At 36.2% G+C, this 20,180-nt stretch overlaps 1 protein-coding gene across 3 annotated transcripts in view; it reads left to right on the top strand.

Moving 5' to 3' along the window:
- The window catches only part of sas (stranded at second), a 99,613-nt gene that overhangs the window by 62,491 nt on the left and 16,942 nt on the right, over positions 1-20,180 (top strand). For 2 of the 3 annotated variants that reach the window (XM_074180790.1, XM_074180789.1), the window contains exons 4-6: positions 1,123-1,246; positions 11,000-11,865; positions 16,609-17,442. In XM_074180790.1, the coding sequence (XP_074036891.1) occupies positions 1,123-1,246; positions 11,000-11,865; positions 16,609-17,442 (1,824 nt within the window). The remainder of the gene's footprint in view (positions 1-1,122; positions 1,247-10,999; positions 11,866-16,608; positions 17,443-20,180) is intronic. The other variant, XM_074180791.1, reaches the window with a different exon arrangement.

Raw genomic sequence — 20,180 nt, 5'->3', positions numbered from 1 at the left:
TTCGTCTACCTATCATCTGTCCGTTTGCTGGTGCTGTTGGTGAAAACTTCCACCTAATGCACGATAATGCTCGTCCACATGTCGCGCGTCTAGTGACTGACTGGCTCACCAACGAAGGAGTTGATGTATTGCCGTGGCCAGCACAATCACCGGAACTGAATCCCATCGAGCATGTGTGGGACATGCTTCAACGAAGAATTACTCCGCATATGGGGAACATTCACACAACGTTTCAATTGAGAGAGCTTTTAATCGCTGAATGGGCAAATGTACCTCAACAAGACATTGACAATCTCATTTTGTCGATGCACGATAGATGTAGGGCCGTAATAAACCAGCGTGGAGGCCATACTTTGTACTGATTCCAATTTTTTTTGTATTTTGATTTTTTTTCGGGGTGCCAAAGAAGAGCTATATTTTTTTTAGTTTTGCTTATATGCGCACTCAGTATTTTTGACCATTTAATAAATTTTGTTGTAAGTTACATTCGTTTAAAAATCACCCGTCAACTTTTTTTCCCTAAAGCGATCTAAAAAAAATTATTGCCATTTTTAAAAATATCCCTAGACTTTTCCGATGTGTGTAGTTAACTTTTAAATGGGACAAGACGTCAATGTCTGACAAAATACGTGTAAAGAAGCATCATTTCAGTGATTTTTGATAAGAAAGGAAATAGTGTTGTATCCTCGTTTGATATTCAACCCCGTTTTTATTTTTGGAAATCTGATGGGCAATTAACAGTTTTATAGTCAGTTTGAGATTCTGCAAACAACCGATAAATATTATGATTTCAATAAAAAATGTATATTACTCCGATGTATCAAAATAAATGTTCGAAATGTTTGAAATGGATTTTCTGGCGATTATGAATACTGTTTACAAATTAATTGCGTCATTATTGAATGTTACTGGAACAATTTCGTTGCAAGTACCTCTCTTTGTGTATCCATGAGTTTTCAAATAAACCGCAGTTCTGTATGACACATTTTCCCTCAAAAACTTCTAGAGGTGCCATAATCTAGTGGTGGGACCATAATATAGTGGGCCTTTTTAAGGGACTACCCTTGCCAATTATTCCTTCGAATTGAAACATCTACTAACATATTCAGATATTTTTTCTAGAGACCGAACCACTAGAGATATGTTCCTACGAAAACCAAACCTACAACAGAGGAGACATATTTAACAAGGGATGTGCAGAAGTTTGTTCCTGTGAGATCGCCGGAAAAGTTTACTGCAAATCAAGGTGAGTAAAGCGTCAATATGTATTAATTTTGACAAAATGGTTAAGGCTTTCGCTACCGAGGCTTTCAGTGTCTATTTTTCGGGTTTGAAGGCCGTCGATTTTTTGAAATTTCTTCCTGACGTTTCGCTGGCGCGAGTCGCTAGCTTCTTCAGAGGTTTATACATCCTGAGTTAATCTCCGATGACTCAAGTCATCTGAAAAAAAATAATGATACTGTATTAATTTTGTTTGAAATATTTTCTCAAATACATGAAAAGTTATTTCATGTAAAGATAGTCGGTCGGTAGCCGGGCGGTTCGATGTGGGTGCTTTGTTCACTCAGCCAATCAGCTGATGTGTCTAAAGATAGTCGGTCGGTAGCCGGGCGGTTCGATGTGGGTGCTTTGTTCACTCAGCCAATCAGCTGATGTGTCAGTCGATGGTTCTAGCCGTAGGCTGAAAGATCGATTTTCACTTGCTATCGTCCAACTCGTATCAATAATCACACGTTAAAAGGTAAGACCTCATTAGCCTTTAGCTTGCACAAGTTTCGAATTCTGAGGGTTGTCGTTCATAGGGGTTCGATAGCCGGTTAACGGAAAAACACATTTTGAACATGAACAAGACATGAACACCGCTCTGATGATTTCATGGACGAATTATAAAATACACTTTGAGTTAATGAAATTGTATGTATTTCCACAATGTTATCAATTCATTTCAATTTTTACCGATTTCAAATTTTGACCGCTGAATGAGAAATCACTTTTTATCTTTCTAAGCAGTGTTCTCTGCAATCAGGCAACTATAATTTTGAAGATAATTCATAGAACGAATAGTGGCTGGATAAATATTAGGATAGTACCTTAAAATCTATAAAATACAACTATCTAGTAGTAACATTTTCATAATTTCCACATATGAACACAATGAACACATAAATTAGCATATACTTGGAGGTCGATTTTTTAAATGTCTTTCGGGCTTTTCCAAGCAAGATCCAGAGAGTTTTTGATTGATTAGTTAGACATTTTTCGGAATGTATAGAAATTGGAAATCAGAAAATTTAGGGCAAGAGATAATTGATAATTATCTATTTAAAATGGCAATAATTTTTTTTAGATCGCTTTAGGGAAAAAAAGTTGACGAGTGATTATTAAACGAATGTAACTTACAACAAAATGTATTAAATGGTCAAAAATACTGAGTGCGCTTATAAGCAAAACTAAAAAAAAAATATGGCTCTTCTCTGGCACCCCGAAAAAAATCATAATACAAAAAAAATTGGAATCAGTACAAAGTATGGCCTCCACGCTGGTTTATTACGGCCCTACATCTATCGTGCATCGACAAAATGAGATTGTCAATGTCTTGTTGAGGTACATTTGCCCATTCAGCGATTAAAAGCTCTCTCAATTGAACCGTTGTGTGAATGTTCCCCATATGCGGAGTAATTCTTCGTTGAAGCATGTCCCACACATGCTCGATGGGATTCAGGTCCGGTGATTGTGCTGGCCATGGCAATACATCAACTCCTTCGTTGGTGAGCCAGTCAGTCACTAGACGCGCGACATGTGGACGAGCATTATCGTGCATTAGGTGGAAGTTTTCGCCAACAGCACCAGCAAACGGACGGACGATAGGTAGAAGAATGGTGTCGAGGTACTGTCGAGCTGTGAGGGAACAATTTGGAAAAACGAGATCGGTTCTGCCGCCGATCATGATTCCGCCCCATAGCATTACTGTACCACCTCTGTATGTGTGGACTTCCTGGACGTGTCTCAAACGTTCATTATTTCCAGGTCGTCTCCACAATCTTAATCGACGAGAATCTGGATGAAATCCAAATCTGGATTCGTCTGTAAACAAAACTGTGGCCCAATCATTTGCATTCCAGTTTTGATGTTCTTGACACCACTCTAATCTTCTACCGCGATTGCCTCTCGACAAAGGTGGACATCTAAGTGGCCTTCTGTTGTGGAGATCTGCTTCATGCAGTCGATTTCTGACAGTATCACGACCAATGGTTACCTGGTGCGTCTGCTGCAACACGTTAACCAACTCAGGTGCTGTGATTGTCGGTTGTCTTCTTGCGGTTAAGACCAAAAATCGGTCTTGAACTGCAGTAGTAGCGCGTCCTCGCCCTGGATGTTGTTCGGCTGGACTGCCAGTTTCACGGAAACGCCGCCACAATCGACTGATAGCACTTTGGGAGACCCCCAAACGAAGAGCTACATCATTTTGTCGCATGCCACCTTGAAGAAGCCCTACAGCTCTATTCATCTCAGCTAATGATAAGTGATGGCGTTCCATGTTAAAGCACAATATTTCCAGTTTAATTGCTGAGCAAGAACTGCATAGAATGTACAAACTCAACACTTTCAGATTATTCATTTCAGCCGAAAACCTACAGTTTGTAAAAAACTTGATAAAAGATTAGTTACCGTTTTTGCAGGCTTTGTTCAACCCATAGAAATCTACAGGGTGGTCGAGTGTACCAATTTAATCGAAATTAAACGACCTCATGCATTTATTTTTATGATATTTAGTATGTTATAAAAATATCCCTAGACTTTTCCGATGTGTGTATTTTCAAGTCACCTCTACTTTCGGCTATTTCAAGTGAAACGGCTATTTCATTTGGAAATTTTTCAATTCTTTTCTCAATTCTGGTTTGACTTCATTCATTTTTATGTTCATTATTTTCTGTTTTTATTGTTGTAATTGTTATCATGGACATTTTCAGTGGCTGTGTTTTGAAATTCCAGGATATGCAAAAAGTAAGGATATTTGTCTTTTACATTCATTAAGTGAAACATCCGTGTTCATACATCACATATTCAATGCATGACTTTATACCTACCTACCTATCTGGTGGATTTCAAATCGGAAGTTAGGAGTGATTCCCACATTTCAGTAATGTTGGCTTCAAGAATTTTCGTACGGTTAAACTCATACAAAAAGGGGATTTTTATGATAAGTTTTTTGGAAAAATGGTACTTACTAAAATGTCAAAAGGGAAAGATTATTTCAAAGAGTGTAAACTTCCACGGCTGAAGATAACTGTGTCAAAGCTATTTTCGAGGTTTGTTGGGTATGGTCTGCAAGTTTTTATGCCTGACATTTCGTCTACTTCTGCGGTATACATTATCAAAGGCGATCAGACAACAGACGAAGTGCTATGGTTGTCCATAAAGCAGATACTATAGTATTGGTTGGATTGAATGATATAGGAGTGCAATTCATTACAAGTAGTCAGGTTTCAACAATGTTGATTTCCTCTTCCGTTCGGTTGAAACTATTTTTCTGCTTCTGAATTTTATCGCCTCCTTATAAAGTCTTGGAGAGTAACTAAGTTCTATCGAGGACTTTGGTCTCTTCAAACACGATGACGTGAACACCTTCTCTAAGTTCTTGTGTCGCAATAGCTGATTTATCAGTTTATCCTAGGCAAAAGTTGGTTAATTATACTTCTTTTCGTGAATAAAGTTCAGACCGATCCACAGCTACACGGGATACAGTTGACCGTCGATGTTGCTAAAGGACCTCCAAGGCCCTTAGCTGACCTTAGACTCTCTCTGGTGCTTTTAGTTGGACTCAGTTCGCTTTCAAGTTTGTTTTTCTAGAACTCTCACGATCCAGTCGGTAACATTTTTCACATATGGTAGGAAAACTTTTCCACTGACGGTATTTGCAGTAGCCTTAGCATTCGATTTTCTGGGTCGCATTACCCGCTCGAAATCAGCTAGTCATACCCACTTCCTTTGGAAGAGTTTTTCAAGTGACTGAGTTCCTCGAGGATCACATAATGCGTCGGACTTTCTCAACTAAGGTTTTGATTATCCCATTCTTCTGTCGTGGCTGGTGGTTGGAATTCTCATTCAGATACATTCTTCTATACATTCTATGACCGAATGTTAGGAATCACACGTTAAAAGGTAAGACCTCGGTCCTTAGTTCACACAAGTTTCAACTTCTGAGGGTTGTCGTTCGTAGGGGCAACACCTGGTTAACGGAAAACAGATTTTACCTGATTTTTTAAAAAGATTTTGCGTCTGTTCTCTATTAAATCCAAGAAAGCGATAGTTCTTTGCCAAACCACGAACGTGTCATCAACGCAATTTTACCAGCCTACTAGTCATTGCAAGCCCATTCGTTTGTTCATGGAAAACACCATTTTACTGAAAATATGTCGAATTTGGGAGGCCATATAGACGTGGCGAAAGGGCATCGGATTTTTGAAGCATCATTTTCGAATTTGAAACCTAATGAACAGGCCAGATGAATCGTTCTTCTCAAAATACCGATTGATTTTCCTATATGTCCCTGGATCAAATAAGGAATTAATTTTCTTCTTGTATTCCCGGTGTTCCTCACAACAGTTACGTTTCCTTGTCGTTATTCAGATTCTTCACCGCCTTGCTTCCTCTCCGTATTGTATTGGCCTTGGGTGGTTTCGCGCGAGTCAAGATCTTCGACGTATCAATACGGATTTCCTCAGCAATGCCGTTCAGCAAAAAACGAATTCCTGATTCAGAACACTCGCGATAATGTCCTGATAAGGTATCTTGGTTGAAGTCATGGCATAGTTTCCACCCTTGGGAGAAGCACAGAATAATTTCAACCGAGAAGAAGAAGAAATCTTCATTAATAAAATCTGGTCACCCGTATTCAATTGCCCCCCATTCCCCCTCCCGGGTTGAGTGCCCTGACTTGAAATCGTCCCCACACGGTTACTGTGTGCAGAACATCCTATTGCGTCCATCCACCCCCGCTTCTCCGGAGCGGTCCTCAACTTGCTGATAGGTATTTCAGCAAGATTATCATCTGACCTCCTTCGGTCGAAAGTCAGCCTTTAGGTGCTTTTACTTTCTAATCTAATGTTTTGCTTTATCTTGGCTTTCCTAACTGAATTTTTGCGTGGGGTCCCCAAAAATTAACCGGAGACTATTGTTTAGAGAGATCGCGGTCGAGTGTTCCTCATTGAACCTGAGAAGAAAGTGTTTGTTATCTGCTGAGAAAAATATTTACCGGAGCCGCCTGACAGCGACTTTTGGAGGTGGACGTTGGTTCTGCTTGGTTGGCCTTCTATGTTTGTCTCTCTCTTGGAGCATTCAATTGATCTCGCATCAGGTAATTTAATTCAACCAATAGGAACGAAGCCTAAGGATTAAATGGGGAATGGGAAGAAATACCAGCGTGGTCCAAACAGAACTGGCTGGTATCTCAATCGCCACAAAAGAAATAACCAAGAAAAGAATTTCTGGCAAAAACATAACAATCTGCACTGATAGCAGACAAGCACTATTAGCCTTGAACAGACACCGTGTTACTTCAGGGCTAGCACTAGAGTGCCACCAAGATTTAGCCAAAGCCTCGGTAGATAATAACATTATCCTGAGGTGGGTTAAAGGGCACGAAAGGAGTAAAGGTAATCGCATTGCCGACTCTTTAGCCAAGGAAGCGGCTGGACTAAGAATTTTAGGACCAAGTGGCACCCACGGCCTGATGACATCGACAATTGCGGAACTAGTCAAATGTTACACCCATGCTCAATCTTTAAAGAGATGGGATGAAATCAAAGGATGTAATCTTGCCAGGATCACCTTGGGCGACCCTGGGAAGCTGGCGCCGAAGAAATATCTGGCGATGACCAGGAAAAATCTACGCCTTACAGTAGGATTTCTGACTGGCCACTATCAGCTAAGGAAACACCTACATAATATGGGGCTAGTGGACACACCTCTATGCAGGATGTGTGAACAGGAAGATGAGACTGTCAGGCATATCCTGTGCGAGTGCCCGGAGTTATCGTCAATAAGAGAGTGTGTGTTCGGCGAGTCTTGGCCTACACCTGCCGATATAAAGGAGATGTCTCCCAGCGACCTGTCCACCTTCCTGGAAAGGACAGGATGGACGACGACCTAGGAGGACAACTCCTCGGGAGGATGTACAATGGGTCACATGTGGCCTAAGTGCGTGGGCTTACACTCACCCTCCCTACTCTACAGATACAGATACAGATAGGAACGAAGCCACTTCCACCACCACATGAATGAATTTGGAGCTCCACAAACAAAACCACTCAAATCCAAGCCTCTGTTAAAACCAACCAATAAACGTTTTTGAATTGATTGATTCTGTAGTATCTGCTTTGAGAACAACCAGAACACTTCGTCCATTGGCTCATCGTATTTTTAAAGGTAAATCTCAGTAGAAGACGAAGCGTCAGGCGTGATAACATACAGACTACTGTCAGCAAACCCGGAAAATAGTTTTGACATAGAAAGAGTGTTTCAATTCCAGTCACACAAACAGCACAAATTCGGGCAAAAACACTCGTTATCAGCACCATACTGAATTATTCACTTATATTCGCGTGCGTATACTTTTAGATTATTCAACATTATGCAAGGGTGACTCCTCTATTTGACTTTGAGGGGCACTTGATAGTGAAGGTTGCAATGAAATATCGTACCAAACCTTGGCCAAAGCACATAATGAAATTTACAAATCGAAAAAAATTATTTTGGGTATAAAAACATCTTCATTTATAATGCAGAAAAAACTCTTACGAATATTCTGTATTTCATTGAATTTTGTGCTTTATTAATGAAAAAAAAAATCAAAAAGCTTGCACGGTATTATAAATAATAAAATTATATGCATGAAAAAAGGAGTAAATGCGATACAATTCATATCTTTTCTACTGAATATCTAGGATCGTTAAAAAAAATTACAGACACACATATCATCTCAAAATAATCTTACCGGTAGCTTCGGCAAAAGAAATTATGCTCAGTCAGTTTGTGAGCTTTTCAGGACAACTCAACATAATTCTCATAGCATGGTTTTGTAATTTTTATAGTGTGGCGATTTTATTCAAATCAAACAAATACAGCAAAGTTGGACAACATTCAGAATTTGGTTGTAGAATGGTTCTATAGACTATTATTGCTGAGATGCTGAGAAACTCTTGAGAAGAAATGGATTTTTTCAGGGTTTCATTTTTTATATACATAAAATAACTATTGAAATGAAGTGAATTACTCCACAAATCCTCATTCATCAGAGTCGTGATGAGCTATGAGGGAACCAGCCTCAGCCAGTTGTTAGAAACGCAAGTTTTCAACAACTGCTAACATTTGCTAGAGATTTGGAGATTCAAGTTTCAGTTTGTTCGTTACTAAATACTGAGATATTTTTACAAGTGTATCATTCATTTTTTCAACAGCGATTTTCAGATTCTTATCACTTATACTCACAAGCGTATCATCAGCGAATAAATGGAAATAATTAGAATAATGACGGTGTTGTATATCAATTGAATAAACTAGAAACAACAACGGTCCCAGAATGGATCCCTGTGGTATTTCACAACTCACGTTCAATTTTAATTAATATTCATTGTCTATTCTTTGTAACTTGTTACATATCTAATAAATAGTTTCTGAGCCAACTCAATAGTTAGCTCCTCGCTCCAACTCCGAGAATTTTTCAGCTCTAGGTAGAGTATTGATAGTTCTGAATTCAGAGCATTCAATTATATTTATGACTTTTTCTATTGGCGTTATTGTGGTTGTTTTTGATGCTTTTGAAAATATACCAGCTTTTATGATGCATTCATAAAATTTTATTATAATAGTATCAATTCGAAAACCCTTCTTATTCATTAATTCGAAACTACTAAAAATGTTACTGGGCTCTTCTAGATTAATAGTGAACTCTGATTTGGGAATACTGTCAATTATTTCATGAAAATATATGTTAAAATATGCAGCTGTTTCCTTATCATCTTTTACCTAAATCTGAACTTCAAGGTTAACAATCGAAGTTTACTAAAGACAATAATGATAGCGAAGATGGCCTGAAATCAAGTTTTATTTTTGGATTAGAATTGGGTCAAAACCTTCCACTGATGGTGAATTTATTAAAAACGTCTGCTGAAAGTTGACGATGTTTTATTTCCATTTCAAAAGTCAATAATTCAAAATATTTCGCTGTCAAGAAACACTGTTGCTTCAAGAATAAATAATTTATCTCAAAATTTGATTCTTCAATTGAAGAAGAAAATCAAGAAATTTACAAACTTTTCACTGACTGTTGACGAGAGTACTGATACCGTTGATACAGATCAACTTGCTGTTTTTATACGAGGTATCAACAGTAACTTTGAAACAACTGAAGAACTAGCAAAGTGCGTTCCATTGACAGGTACTACAATAGCAAGTGATATTTATTCTGAAATGGAGCATTCGATAGCAGAATATGAACTCGACTTTAATAAACTTAGTAGCACAACTACAGATGGCGCTCCTGCCATGGCTGGCAAACATTCAGGCACTGTAATCAAAATAAAACATAAAACGTCAAGGAATTTTGTGGGATTTCCCTGTATAATTTTTCAGGAATGGTGGCATCCAAACATTTAAAAATGGACCATGTGCAGAATATAATTAAAATTGTAAATTTATCAAGGTGCACCGACAGTTCAAGCAGTTTTTACAAGATTTGGACGAAAAGTTTTAGAAAGATATTTTGCATTTCGCAAGCTTTCATGTCAGAAAAAAGCAACTCAATTGATTATGACAATGACTGGCGGGTTGAATTCCCTTTCTGGTAGATATGAATAAACACTTGACTTGAATATAAAGTTTCAGGGAAAAAACAAAGTTGGGGCTGTGGGCAAATTAGGTATAAAAGTGTTTGAATCATTTTTCTCATTTAAAATTATTTTTGAACAGATTTGGCACGGTGATCCAAAAAAATTGGATCAATATTCTCAACTTCTGCAAAATGTGATCACGGAATTCAATAATCATTTTGAAGACTTCCACAAAATGAATGAAATAGAATTCCCAATTTTAAACAATACATTCAATTTTTAAGCTTCACAGGCATCAGTTCGTTTGCAAATGGAGTTGATAGATCTTCAATCGGACATTATTTTGAAAGGAAAATTCAAAGAAGTTAACGCTCTTTCATTTTATACACAATATTTCAAGAGTTTGGTTAACTACCCGGAATTAAAAAACATGCAGCACCTATTTATGCGAGCAGATGTTTTCCGTCATGAAAATAAATAAAGAACAAACATCGCAGAAGACATGAATGAACATCTCCAATGATTTTTTAAAATAATTACAACGAATATAATACCTGACATCAATGAGCTTGTTAAAAACAAAAGAAGTAAGATATCTGGATCCTCGAGCTCAAAAGAATTACCCTCGTTTATAACTTTGATACGATTTTCAACAATCGTATCTAATATATAAAAATGGATGTTTGTTGATTGGTTGGTTGTTTGGTTGGTTGGTATGTTATAAACTTCTACGTCGCTCAACCGATCGTCATGAAACTTGGCATGTATAAGTAATTTTTCATAGAGAAGGTTTTTAGGCTATCAATTTTTCTGTAACTCGCCGCTAGATGGCGCTGTAGAACGATTTTTTGAAAGCACTGTTCTATAACGCTGCGCACGCCTAAGTTCGTTGATTGTGATTCTGTCAAAACATTGGAACAGCAGCGATACAGCCACATAGTACTAGTATTATATACTACATAGGTAATTAAATAAATAAAATGTTATAATAAGTCAGTAGGTACATTTTTTTCATATGAATCTGGCCCATCTACACATTCTAAATTTGATACATGGCTCTCCTCAAAAAAAGTTGCCATTTTCTTCGACATTTGACAATTTTCAATCGAACACATATTAATTTGAGGTCGAAACACATTTTTAAACTTGTAATTAATAATTTATTTCAGATGCCCACCCTCAAACAAAACGAACGACAGATGTGTTGAAGTGCCTGACCCTAATGATTCGTGTTGCAAAAAAATACTATGCGATGTTACTCTTGACGACAATGATCCGGAGAAGTATGATGAAAGTCATAAACGAAAGATATTATCTGCCAAATTCGTCAACGAAACTACGATCTTAATGAAATTCGATTCAAGTTCTGACGACGACGCTGGTATGGTAGTCGAAATAAGTGACGACAAAACTACATGGCGAAAATTCAAAATAGTACAAGGAGGTTATGTGCTCGCTAAACGAGACGCAAAATATTTGAGGCTGGAAAACACAGATGACATTATCAATATCCAGAATTTCGTTACTGATCCAAAACCTGGAGATAAAACGAAGAATGATTCGAAAGGTTGCCAGTACAAGGGTCAACTATTCAAACTTGGCGATGAATTCAATGATGAGTGCACGGCTCTGTGTGTATGCCAAGAAGGAGGAATGAAATGTTTGAAAATTCAGTGTCCAACTTACTTCGGAGTTGACGTATTAGATCCTAATTGTGTGGAATGGGAAACCATACCACCAGACTTCACTCCGACCCCACCAAAATGCTGCCCCGAAAGAATAAGATGCAAAAATAATGGGTCTTGCAACTATAAGGGAGCGACATACAAAAACTGGGAACAAGTGCCTATTAACATAACTGGCTGCGAAAAACGATGCTACTGTGAGATGGGCCATGTCGAATGCCAAAACACATGTCCTCCAGTAACAGCTCTTCCGCCACCAAATTTACCGTGTCCCCAGAATCTCGCCAAAATAGGTCATATTCCTGAAGATGATTGTTGCAAGTACTGGGTATGCAACCCAGATGATGCAGGTATGCTAGCAATTTATTCAGTAAGATTAGGTCTTGTATTTCCTTTGTACATTTCTCCAGGTGACGGATTTTGAAACAGACTTGGATTTGAATTTTACGAATAACAATAACAAATAAAAGTATCCAACTTATCTGAAACTTCTGACGATGAAATATCCAGGTCCCATTGGAAACTATTTCGAAAACACAAATTATTTTCACAAGTTAATGTACAAAAAACTTTTTAGAAAAAAATACTGTGAATACGTTCACATATTCAGAAACATACAATCAAAATGTTACACCTTGGTTGTGACAATATACCATTCCATCTAGTTGATAATATTGAAATTTTTAGGTGTGTTCCCACTCAAGTAATAATATTACTGATTTTCCATAATCCTTTCTCGTGTCATATATTAATTTATTTATTATTATTCTTCATCAGAAGTTTTTAACACAACAAGTAGAGTCTATCCATTCCCAATTGGAACGGCAATAAAAATAAGAGTACAGTCATAAACATTTTATGCTTGTGGCCCCTAGTCGCCCAGATAGTTAGTAAACGTGCTATCAAATGTAGTTGAGGGGTAAAGGCTCGGCTAGTTGGATTGGCTGAATACTAATTTTTTGTCCGTTTCACAATATTTCTTTATCAGTGCCGTGTGTTCGTGGGGTTAGGTGAGGTAGTGAGTGGTTTTGCAAACCGATTTCTGAAAACTTTTTCTAGAGATCAATTACCCTAACATCAAACTGATATTTTTGCACTCGTCGCGCGTTTCGCTAACAGGATTAGCATCTTCAGGAGAAGCAAATTTGATACTGAATCTAAAGACAAGGGTTGGCTGTTTATATACCTGAAGGTTTTTGGTCCGATGTGTTTGTTAAATGTGTTTGTTAAATGATGATTATCCTAATTGATTTTTCGGTAATTAACTAGTGGAACCACTACTTGCAAATTAATTTGTCAACAATAAATTAAAAAGCGGACAAATTAATTTGCAGATAGTGGTTCCACTAGTTAATTACCGAAAAATCAATTAGGATAATCATCATTTAACAAACAAAGTCCACATCGGACCAAAAAACTTTAGGTATATTAACAGCTAAGCCTTGTCTTTAGATTCAGTATCAATTTGCTTCTCCTGAAGATGCTAACCTTGTTAGCGAAAAAGTTTTCAACTTTTATACCAGAGGTTCCAATCTCATCGTGAAAATCTTAGTGTTTTTGGGTACTTTCATCAATATGGCTTTCTGGAGACCTTTTGAAACAAATGATAACATTACGTGTGATAAATCTATGTCAATCGACAGGGATCCGGAATTTGAAAATAAGGACTTACATGTTCAAGTTCAGCGTGTAATTTTAAATATTCATGAATGATTGAAGAAGGAAAACTGTCACACTTCACAGAATGCTATTGTGAATAGAATATGCGAGTTAACGCAACTATATCGTTCGACAGTTCTTCGAGTCATTAAAATAGGGGATGTCATTGACCATGCAATGAAACGAAAACAAAGGAATAAAAAATTCGCAAACGTTGATGGTGCTACAAAAGATGTGATTCGGCGCACAATTTATGGTATATACCAAAAAAATGAAGTACCAACCTTGGAAATGATTTGGTATAAATTACTCGACTATCCCGATTACAATTACAAATCGTTAGAAACTCTACGAGGTGTCTTATTGTCTTGTGATTTTAATATAAAAAATTGAACAATCGGATGGTCGTAATGGAATCGACACGCACTGTTCAACTCCGACAAGAATATTTGAGGCGAATGAAAAGCTACCGAGAATCCAGCAGACATATAATCTATCTCGATGAAACTTGGTTTGACACCCATGATGTTGTCAAATATGGCTGGGTAGACGAAACCAAGTATTGTGCTTTGAACACACCTTCTTCAAAGGGAAGACGTGTTATAATTCTGCATGCCGGGAATGAAAGTGGTTTCGTATCTAACGCTTTGCTTCTGTCGGCCAAAAATATAAAAGATTCGTCTGCTGATTACCACGAAGATACGACTGCGGCTTTATTCGAAACCTGGTTCAGTGAGCAGCTTCTCCCAAATATTCCTCCAAACTCGGTTATTGTTATGGATAACGCTTCGTATCATTCTCGGTTATTGATTACAATACCAAACAATAACACAAAAAAAGCAGATATTGTTGATTTCGTGCGAAATCATGACATGAAAATACCCGAGAAGATCCCAACGAAAAAGGTATCACTGGCGACCATAAAACAACGTAATTTCAAAAAAAATATATATTATTGATTCGATGTGTGAAACACGTCGTCATATTCTCTTACGTTTGCCTCCATACTATTGTGTGTAAAATCCAATTGAAATGGTTTGGGCCACAATGAAAGAAAGCTTGCGGAAATGTAATCAGTCACCGACTTTGAATGCTGTAGTGCTTGACAATATAAGGCGAGTGGTGAATGAAGTAGGTAATAGTGATGTGTGGAAGAACTGTGTGGCCCACGTTATAAAAGAAGAGAACATATATTCTGTCAAAGTTCCATAAATCCGATCGTTATTCAACCCGATGATGATTCCACCTCATCCGAATATAGCGAAAAAGAATTTTGATTTTTCTAGCAATTTTGTTGGCCTCTATTATTTTGTAAATATATGTTAGACGAGAATTCGGTGTGATTATTTGTGTTTTCATTGTATTTTAGAGTTTTCGACTCGAAAATCAACTACCTTAAATTTCGGTTTTTCATAATTACCCATGGTGGAAAAATTCAGTTGAGATAACTTTTTCGTGGGGTGGTCAATTGCTATGATTGTAAGAATAAGTAACTGAAAAACTATCACTAAAAAATAATATGCCGACGCCTATGTCGAGGCGGGAATTCCTTCTCTATACTGTTCCAATTGGTATTGGAAATACTATATTATATATGATCAATCCATGTATGAAACTAATACCTACTGTTTATTGTGATATTATTGTGGGCATTTCCGAATTCGTGTCCAGAACAGATATATTTTCAAATTTTTTTATCCTTTCTCTTAATAATATTTTGTTTAAAAAATATTCATTCTAGTCAAATTGCAAAAATACAGTATGGCTTTTCTGAAAGTATTATTTCATTATATTTGAGCTTGATGAAGTTCCATTAAACAATAAAAAAAATAATAGGACAAACAATGTTACATAAACCGATATTCAAATTTAGAACTCATTTAAAGTACCTATATAATAAGATTAAACACTTTTTTGTCAACACATCATTTCAATAAGTAATTTCCACAAAACTGTTTGAGTATTTCAATTTGTGTGGTTCAGAAACTGTTGAGTGAGTCTGAAATATTCTTTGAATGAATAATGATTCCTCATGCCTCAGAATCAAGCTAAAAATATCAGATCTTGTGAAAGAAAAAAAACATTCAGGAAATGGTTAATATGTAAGGAACACGCGTAGAAAGGTTACTTTCTATTTTTTGTTATTGAGTTCTTGAGATTTCGATACTTTCCCCGAAATATCGTTTTTTACAAGGTGTTTTATGAGATCATAGCTTTTTTCTCGAAATTTCGACTTTTTCACAAAGTATAACATACCCTAAATCTGAAGAAAAAAAATCAAGAAAAAAGTCGACATAAAATTAAAGTTTACTATGACCTCGCAATAAGCAATATTCAGTTTGTTTAGAATAACTTTGAATTGATAATATCTACAAATACAATCACAACAGTGGTAAACGTAGACAGTATCATCATTTCACATAAAGTGAGTAGGCATAATCGAAGACTGGCTGTAAATAAAATTACGGATATGCGGTTGGTTACCTCGTTCACGGGCAGATGGGGCGATGCCAAACATGTTGTTGGTCGTTCGATTCAGCTCAGTTCGAGGAATGATATTCTGAAAGGAATTCAATTTTCAATTATGGGAAACCATCGACTTCATGTTGATGATAGATACACTGACAAGTGGCCAAATAGCCCGAAACCGGTCTGCAAATGTGTTGCAATAATTGAAAATCGATTTCGGCAGTTGTATTGCCAACAACATATGCAGGAATAACTTCAGTGAAGAATCCCGCGCTGACACCTGTCAGATATAATTCAACGCCCTTCGGGGTATTAGCCCGAGGGAGTAGGTAGTTGTTTTCTGATAGGTGTCAGTCTATTATCCTACAGTGTAGGTAAGTTGAGGCTGGCCTGAACGAATTGTTCTAGATAATTTTAGTATCATAATTTTTTTAATTACATTCAAAAGTGGACGATAAGAAAATTCTTCAGGAAGTGATTATTTTCTGGATTCACAAATTACAACGTATTTGGGTCAAGAATTAGGTCGAGTTTTCAGTAAAACTATCTTTACTATGATCGTGAAATGTGTTGAACAGATCCTGTACATAAAATGTTTGAATAAGAACAACGGCATGTTATACACTTTTCATTGAATTGATCCATGTCAGCATTTCATCCCCTTAAGTATTACCTGGAAAAAAGTTTGAATTTTTTGAGATTATAACCTTGATACCAAATTCCAAAAATATCCTGATTTTTCAATGATATGGATTAAGATTCAATCCTTTCCTGCTTCTACTAACAACAATGCTTAACTGGTGTAGATACTCAGTAGATGTATGTTCATATACTAGGAAATGGACTGACGCTTTAGTTTCCACTCATGTTAATATGTTGGTATGTACATAGGCACTGGGATGGGATCAGTAAAACGTTTTCTAAATTATTTTTCTGAGTGGATGCTGACGAAGAGTTTATTTCAGAAACATTACCCAACGAAACAGAAAACGATAAAGGACATACTAAAACTCCGACAGAAACTTCTTACAAGGAATACTTCACCCCGAAAACACCATCTAAAATATTGGGTCCACTAGTTGTCTATGAAAACAAAGTTCCACATCAGACTGATAGTGTTAACGAATTAGGGCATGTACCAACACTTGAACCGGAGGAAAATCCTTTCAATAATAAATCAATATCACCGGTAAAATACAACACCAAACCTAACGTTTTGAAAGAAAAAATTAATAATTATTTGGGACCTTTCGGTCCTACGAACGTGGATAAAAGTAAAATTAAAAAGGGCTCGATATTTGTCACACCTCATCCTCCTTTGGAATCAGTTCCACCTCAAGAAGAAAACAATATATTTTCACCGTCCAAATCAGAGGCACCAATCATCAAGCCCAATCACAATTCTGACCACTCTGAAATAGAAGTACATGGCCAAGGTAATCCAGACGATCTCCTTCAGTTCATTAATCAACACCCAGAGATAAGTGATTATCCATCTGGATCAGTTCTAGAAATTCATAGTTTACCACCTACGAGCATGCCCAAGCCCGGTAAACAACAAATACATCTTGTTCCTTATGTAGTTCCTCAAAATGGAGAGCATGTCAATAATGATTTGCCTCCTGGTTTTAGTTTAGAACACATTTTGAGGGAATTTCATAAAAATTCTCGACCGCAAGCCAATCTGCAGAATCCCTTTTCTCCATTCAATCCTATCACGAATAATAATAATAGACCCTTCATCATAGGACACCAAAGTGGACCCAATCTTCTGAACAAACTAAATTCAACGTTTCCAGGTTAGTTGGATACGAAAACACTAGAATCTTTTTATATTGGAAAGTATAAAACTGAATTTTTTAATTCATGTAGCAAACGTTCATTACAACGTTACGTTTTTTATGTAGATCAATAAAGGATTTAAAAATAAATCAACAAAAGGAGAATGACAATAGGAGCGATTCTAAGATTCTCAGTTCACAGAAAAGGGGCTTAAAGGTTACATTCATCCTATATTATCCTCGAACATTAAACCACATTACAAATTTAACCAATGATCTGTTCACCTTTTCGATGCAGGAAACAAAGAAAAATTGACAGTCGCGTTTTCATAAAATGATATTTTTTAAACGGAGCACCCTATATTTTATCATGCATTTCGATTCGTAATAACATTCTCAATATCAAAGCTTATATCACCTTTTTTCCTGAAGTTAAAAAAAACAACTTATGTGGAAATATTTATTTATTTCACTAGAACAAAAAATTCTTTATTTTGGCGAATAAAACCTCATGCTCGTCCAAACGTTGAATTTTGGTACTTTCGTATAAGTACTAAAATATTTTGTTACTAGGTTTGTTCTGGTTCTAACATCCGATACTGTTTGGAAACTTCGCAAGACATGATGCGTACAAGCAAAAAATCTCAAACAGTCCGAAATAGTCTCGGGCACTTGATTAAACCAGAACGCATTTTGAGGAGACCACTGTGCCACCTATCGTATATACAGTGTCATCCCCAAAGTATGCACCATAAGGGAAACTTATTTATTGAGGGTTTCTCGACAAAAAGTTATTCTTGATAAAAGTTTGTGCATTCCCTAAAACTAAACATGCACCAACAAAATACAGTAAATCACACATAATATACGAGGAGCTTTCAAATATTTGATTTTGAGACATGAGTAAAGTACTCTTATTTTGAAAAATTTTGGCCATCTAAGTGAAGTTTTATTTTTTTATCATTTTTTTTTAAATGGGGACTAAAAAATTGTTGCTAAAACGATAAATAGACTGCATCCTGTATACGACGGTTAATATTACAATATTACAAATTACACAACTATGGTGTTAACCACGGTCAATTTTTTTAAAGAGTAAAATAATTTTCAAAGCTTTTGGTGCAAAGTTATTTTATTTTTTGTTAACACCGAAAGTTTCTCAAAATTATACAGTATTGTAATAAGAACTCAATATTCAATAATATCAGATCACTAAACATCAAAATAAAATGAGTATTTTGGAATAAACTGGAGATTATTTTGGAGAATTATTTTGGACAAGAAAATCTTCAGAAAAACAATGAGTTTGTTCCGAAATACCTATTTTATTTTGATGTTTTATGATTTGATATTATTGAATATAAAGTTCTTGTTACAATACAGTATAATTTTGAGTCATTTTCAAAAATTACTCAAAAATAAAAATAAATGCACCAAAAACTTTGAAAATTTTTTTACTCTTCGAAAAAACTGACCGTGTTTAACAGCATAGTTGTGTAATTCATAATATTACAGGCTTTCAAAATAAACCGTCGTATACAGGATGCTGTCTATTTATCCTTTAAGCAATTTTTTTCCGTAGTTCCCATTAAAAAAAATGGGTAAAAAAATGAAACTTCGCTTAGATGGCTATGACTTCAAATCTATATGTATTTTTCAATGAGGAACAACTTTTCTAAATAACATTTCCCAAAATTTTTCAAAATAAGAGTACTTTACTCCTGTCTCAAAATCAAGTATTTGAAGGAGGCTCCTCGTATATTACCTGCGTTTTACTGCATTTTGTTGGTGCGTGTTTAGTTTCAGGGAATACACAAACTTTTATTGAGAATAATATTTTGTCGAAAAACCCTTAATAAATAAGTTTCCCATATGGTGCATAGTTTGGGGATGGCACTGTATGAAGAGATGAAGACGCGAAATTACTGTTGATCATGTCTATTTTTTTATGTAGCCTATCCTTGTAGTCAGTTCAAATGTTATCTAACCTCAATCATCAATTGTTTATTTGAATAAAATAAATAAAAAAAACATCCTAGAAAATAGCACAAACAAATACATGAATGCGCATGAGCAACGGGAACAGTTCTCAACAGTTCAGCCTCGAGAGTAAGAACGATTCGTGACGGTTCAAGACAGTTAAGGATCATTTCGCAGTCGAAACCAGAACAGAGGATTCATCAATCCAAACTCATCCTCAATAAACCAGAACAAACTTAGCAACAGCAAAAAGAAAAAATTGTGCTGGGATTTGAACTCGTAAAACCCTTACAAAACGATAATTTCCATCTTAAAGCTATTCCACTAACCGTATTTATTTTGTGAATCAAAATATGTCAGCTGAAATGATAACATTGAAGCCGTTTTTGTACCGAACAGAAAATACTGAATCGTCATATCAATGCGGTTAAAAAAAATGTGTGATTCGATAAAACAGAAGTCAAGATGCCTTGAAAGTTTGTTGAAATACTATTTGTCAAATATTCTGAAGTATATCATGACAATGTCATAAATTATTGTAACTGTCAACTACTGTTCGAATATTTTCCCATCAAGAAAAAATGTGTCAGAAACATATCGTAAGAGCACTTCAACACTAAAGCAATTCGTTCCCCGATCGCGAATTACCTAATCGGCGTTTTTTTTTGGTGTGCTTCATCGTCGAAAAAGTTTTTGAGGAGAGGACAACTAATGGACGTTTCGTAATATCTGAAGATACAGAAATTGACGTTTTAGCCTACTTTGACGTAAATTCA

Source organism: Leptinotarsa decemlineata, unplaced genomic scaffold, assembly GCF_025532065.1.
Source record: "Leptinotarsa decemlineata unplaced genomic scaffold, Ldec_3_MD MMD2_tig00026299_RagTag_RagTag, whole genome shotgun sequence".
In the NCBI taxonomy this organism is placed as follows: domain Eukaryota; kingdom Metazoa; phylum Arthropoda; class Insecta; order Coleoptera; family Chrysomelidae; genus Leptinotarsa; species Leptinotarsa decemlineata.
The sequence above is the reverse complement of the archived record's forward strand: the minus strand, read 5'-3'. Positions and strand labels throughout refer to the sequence as shown.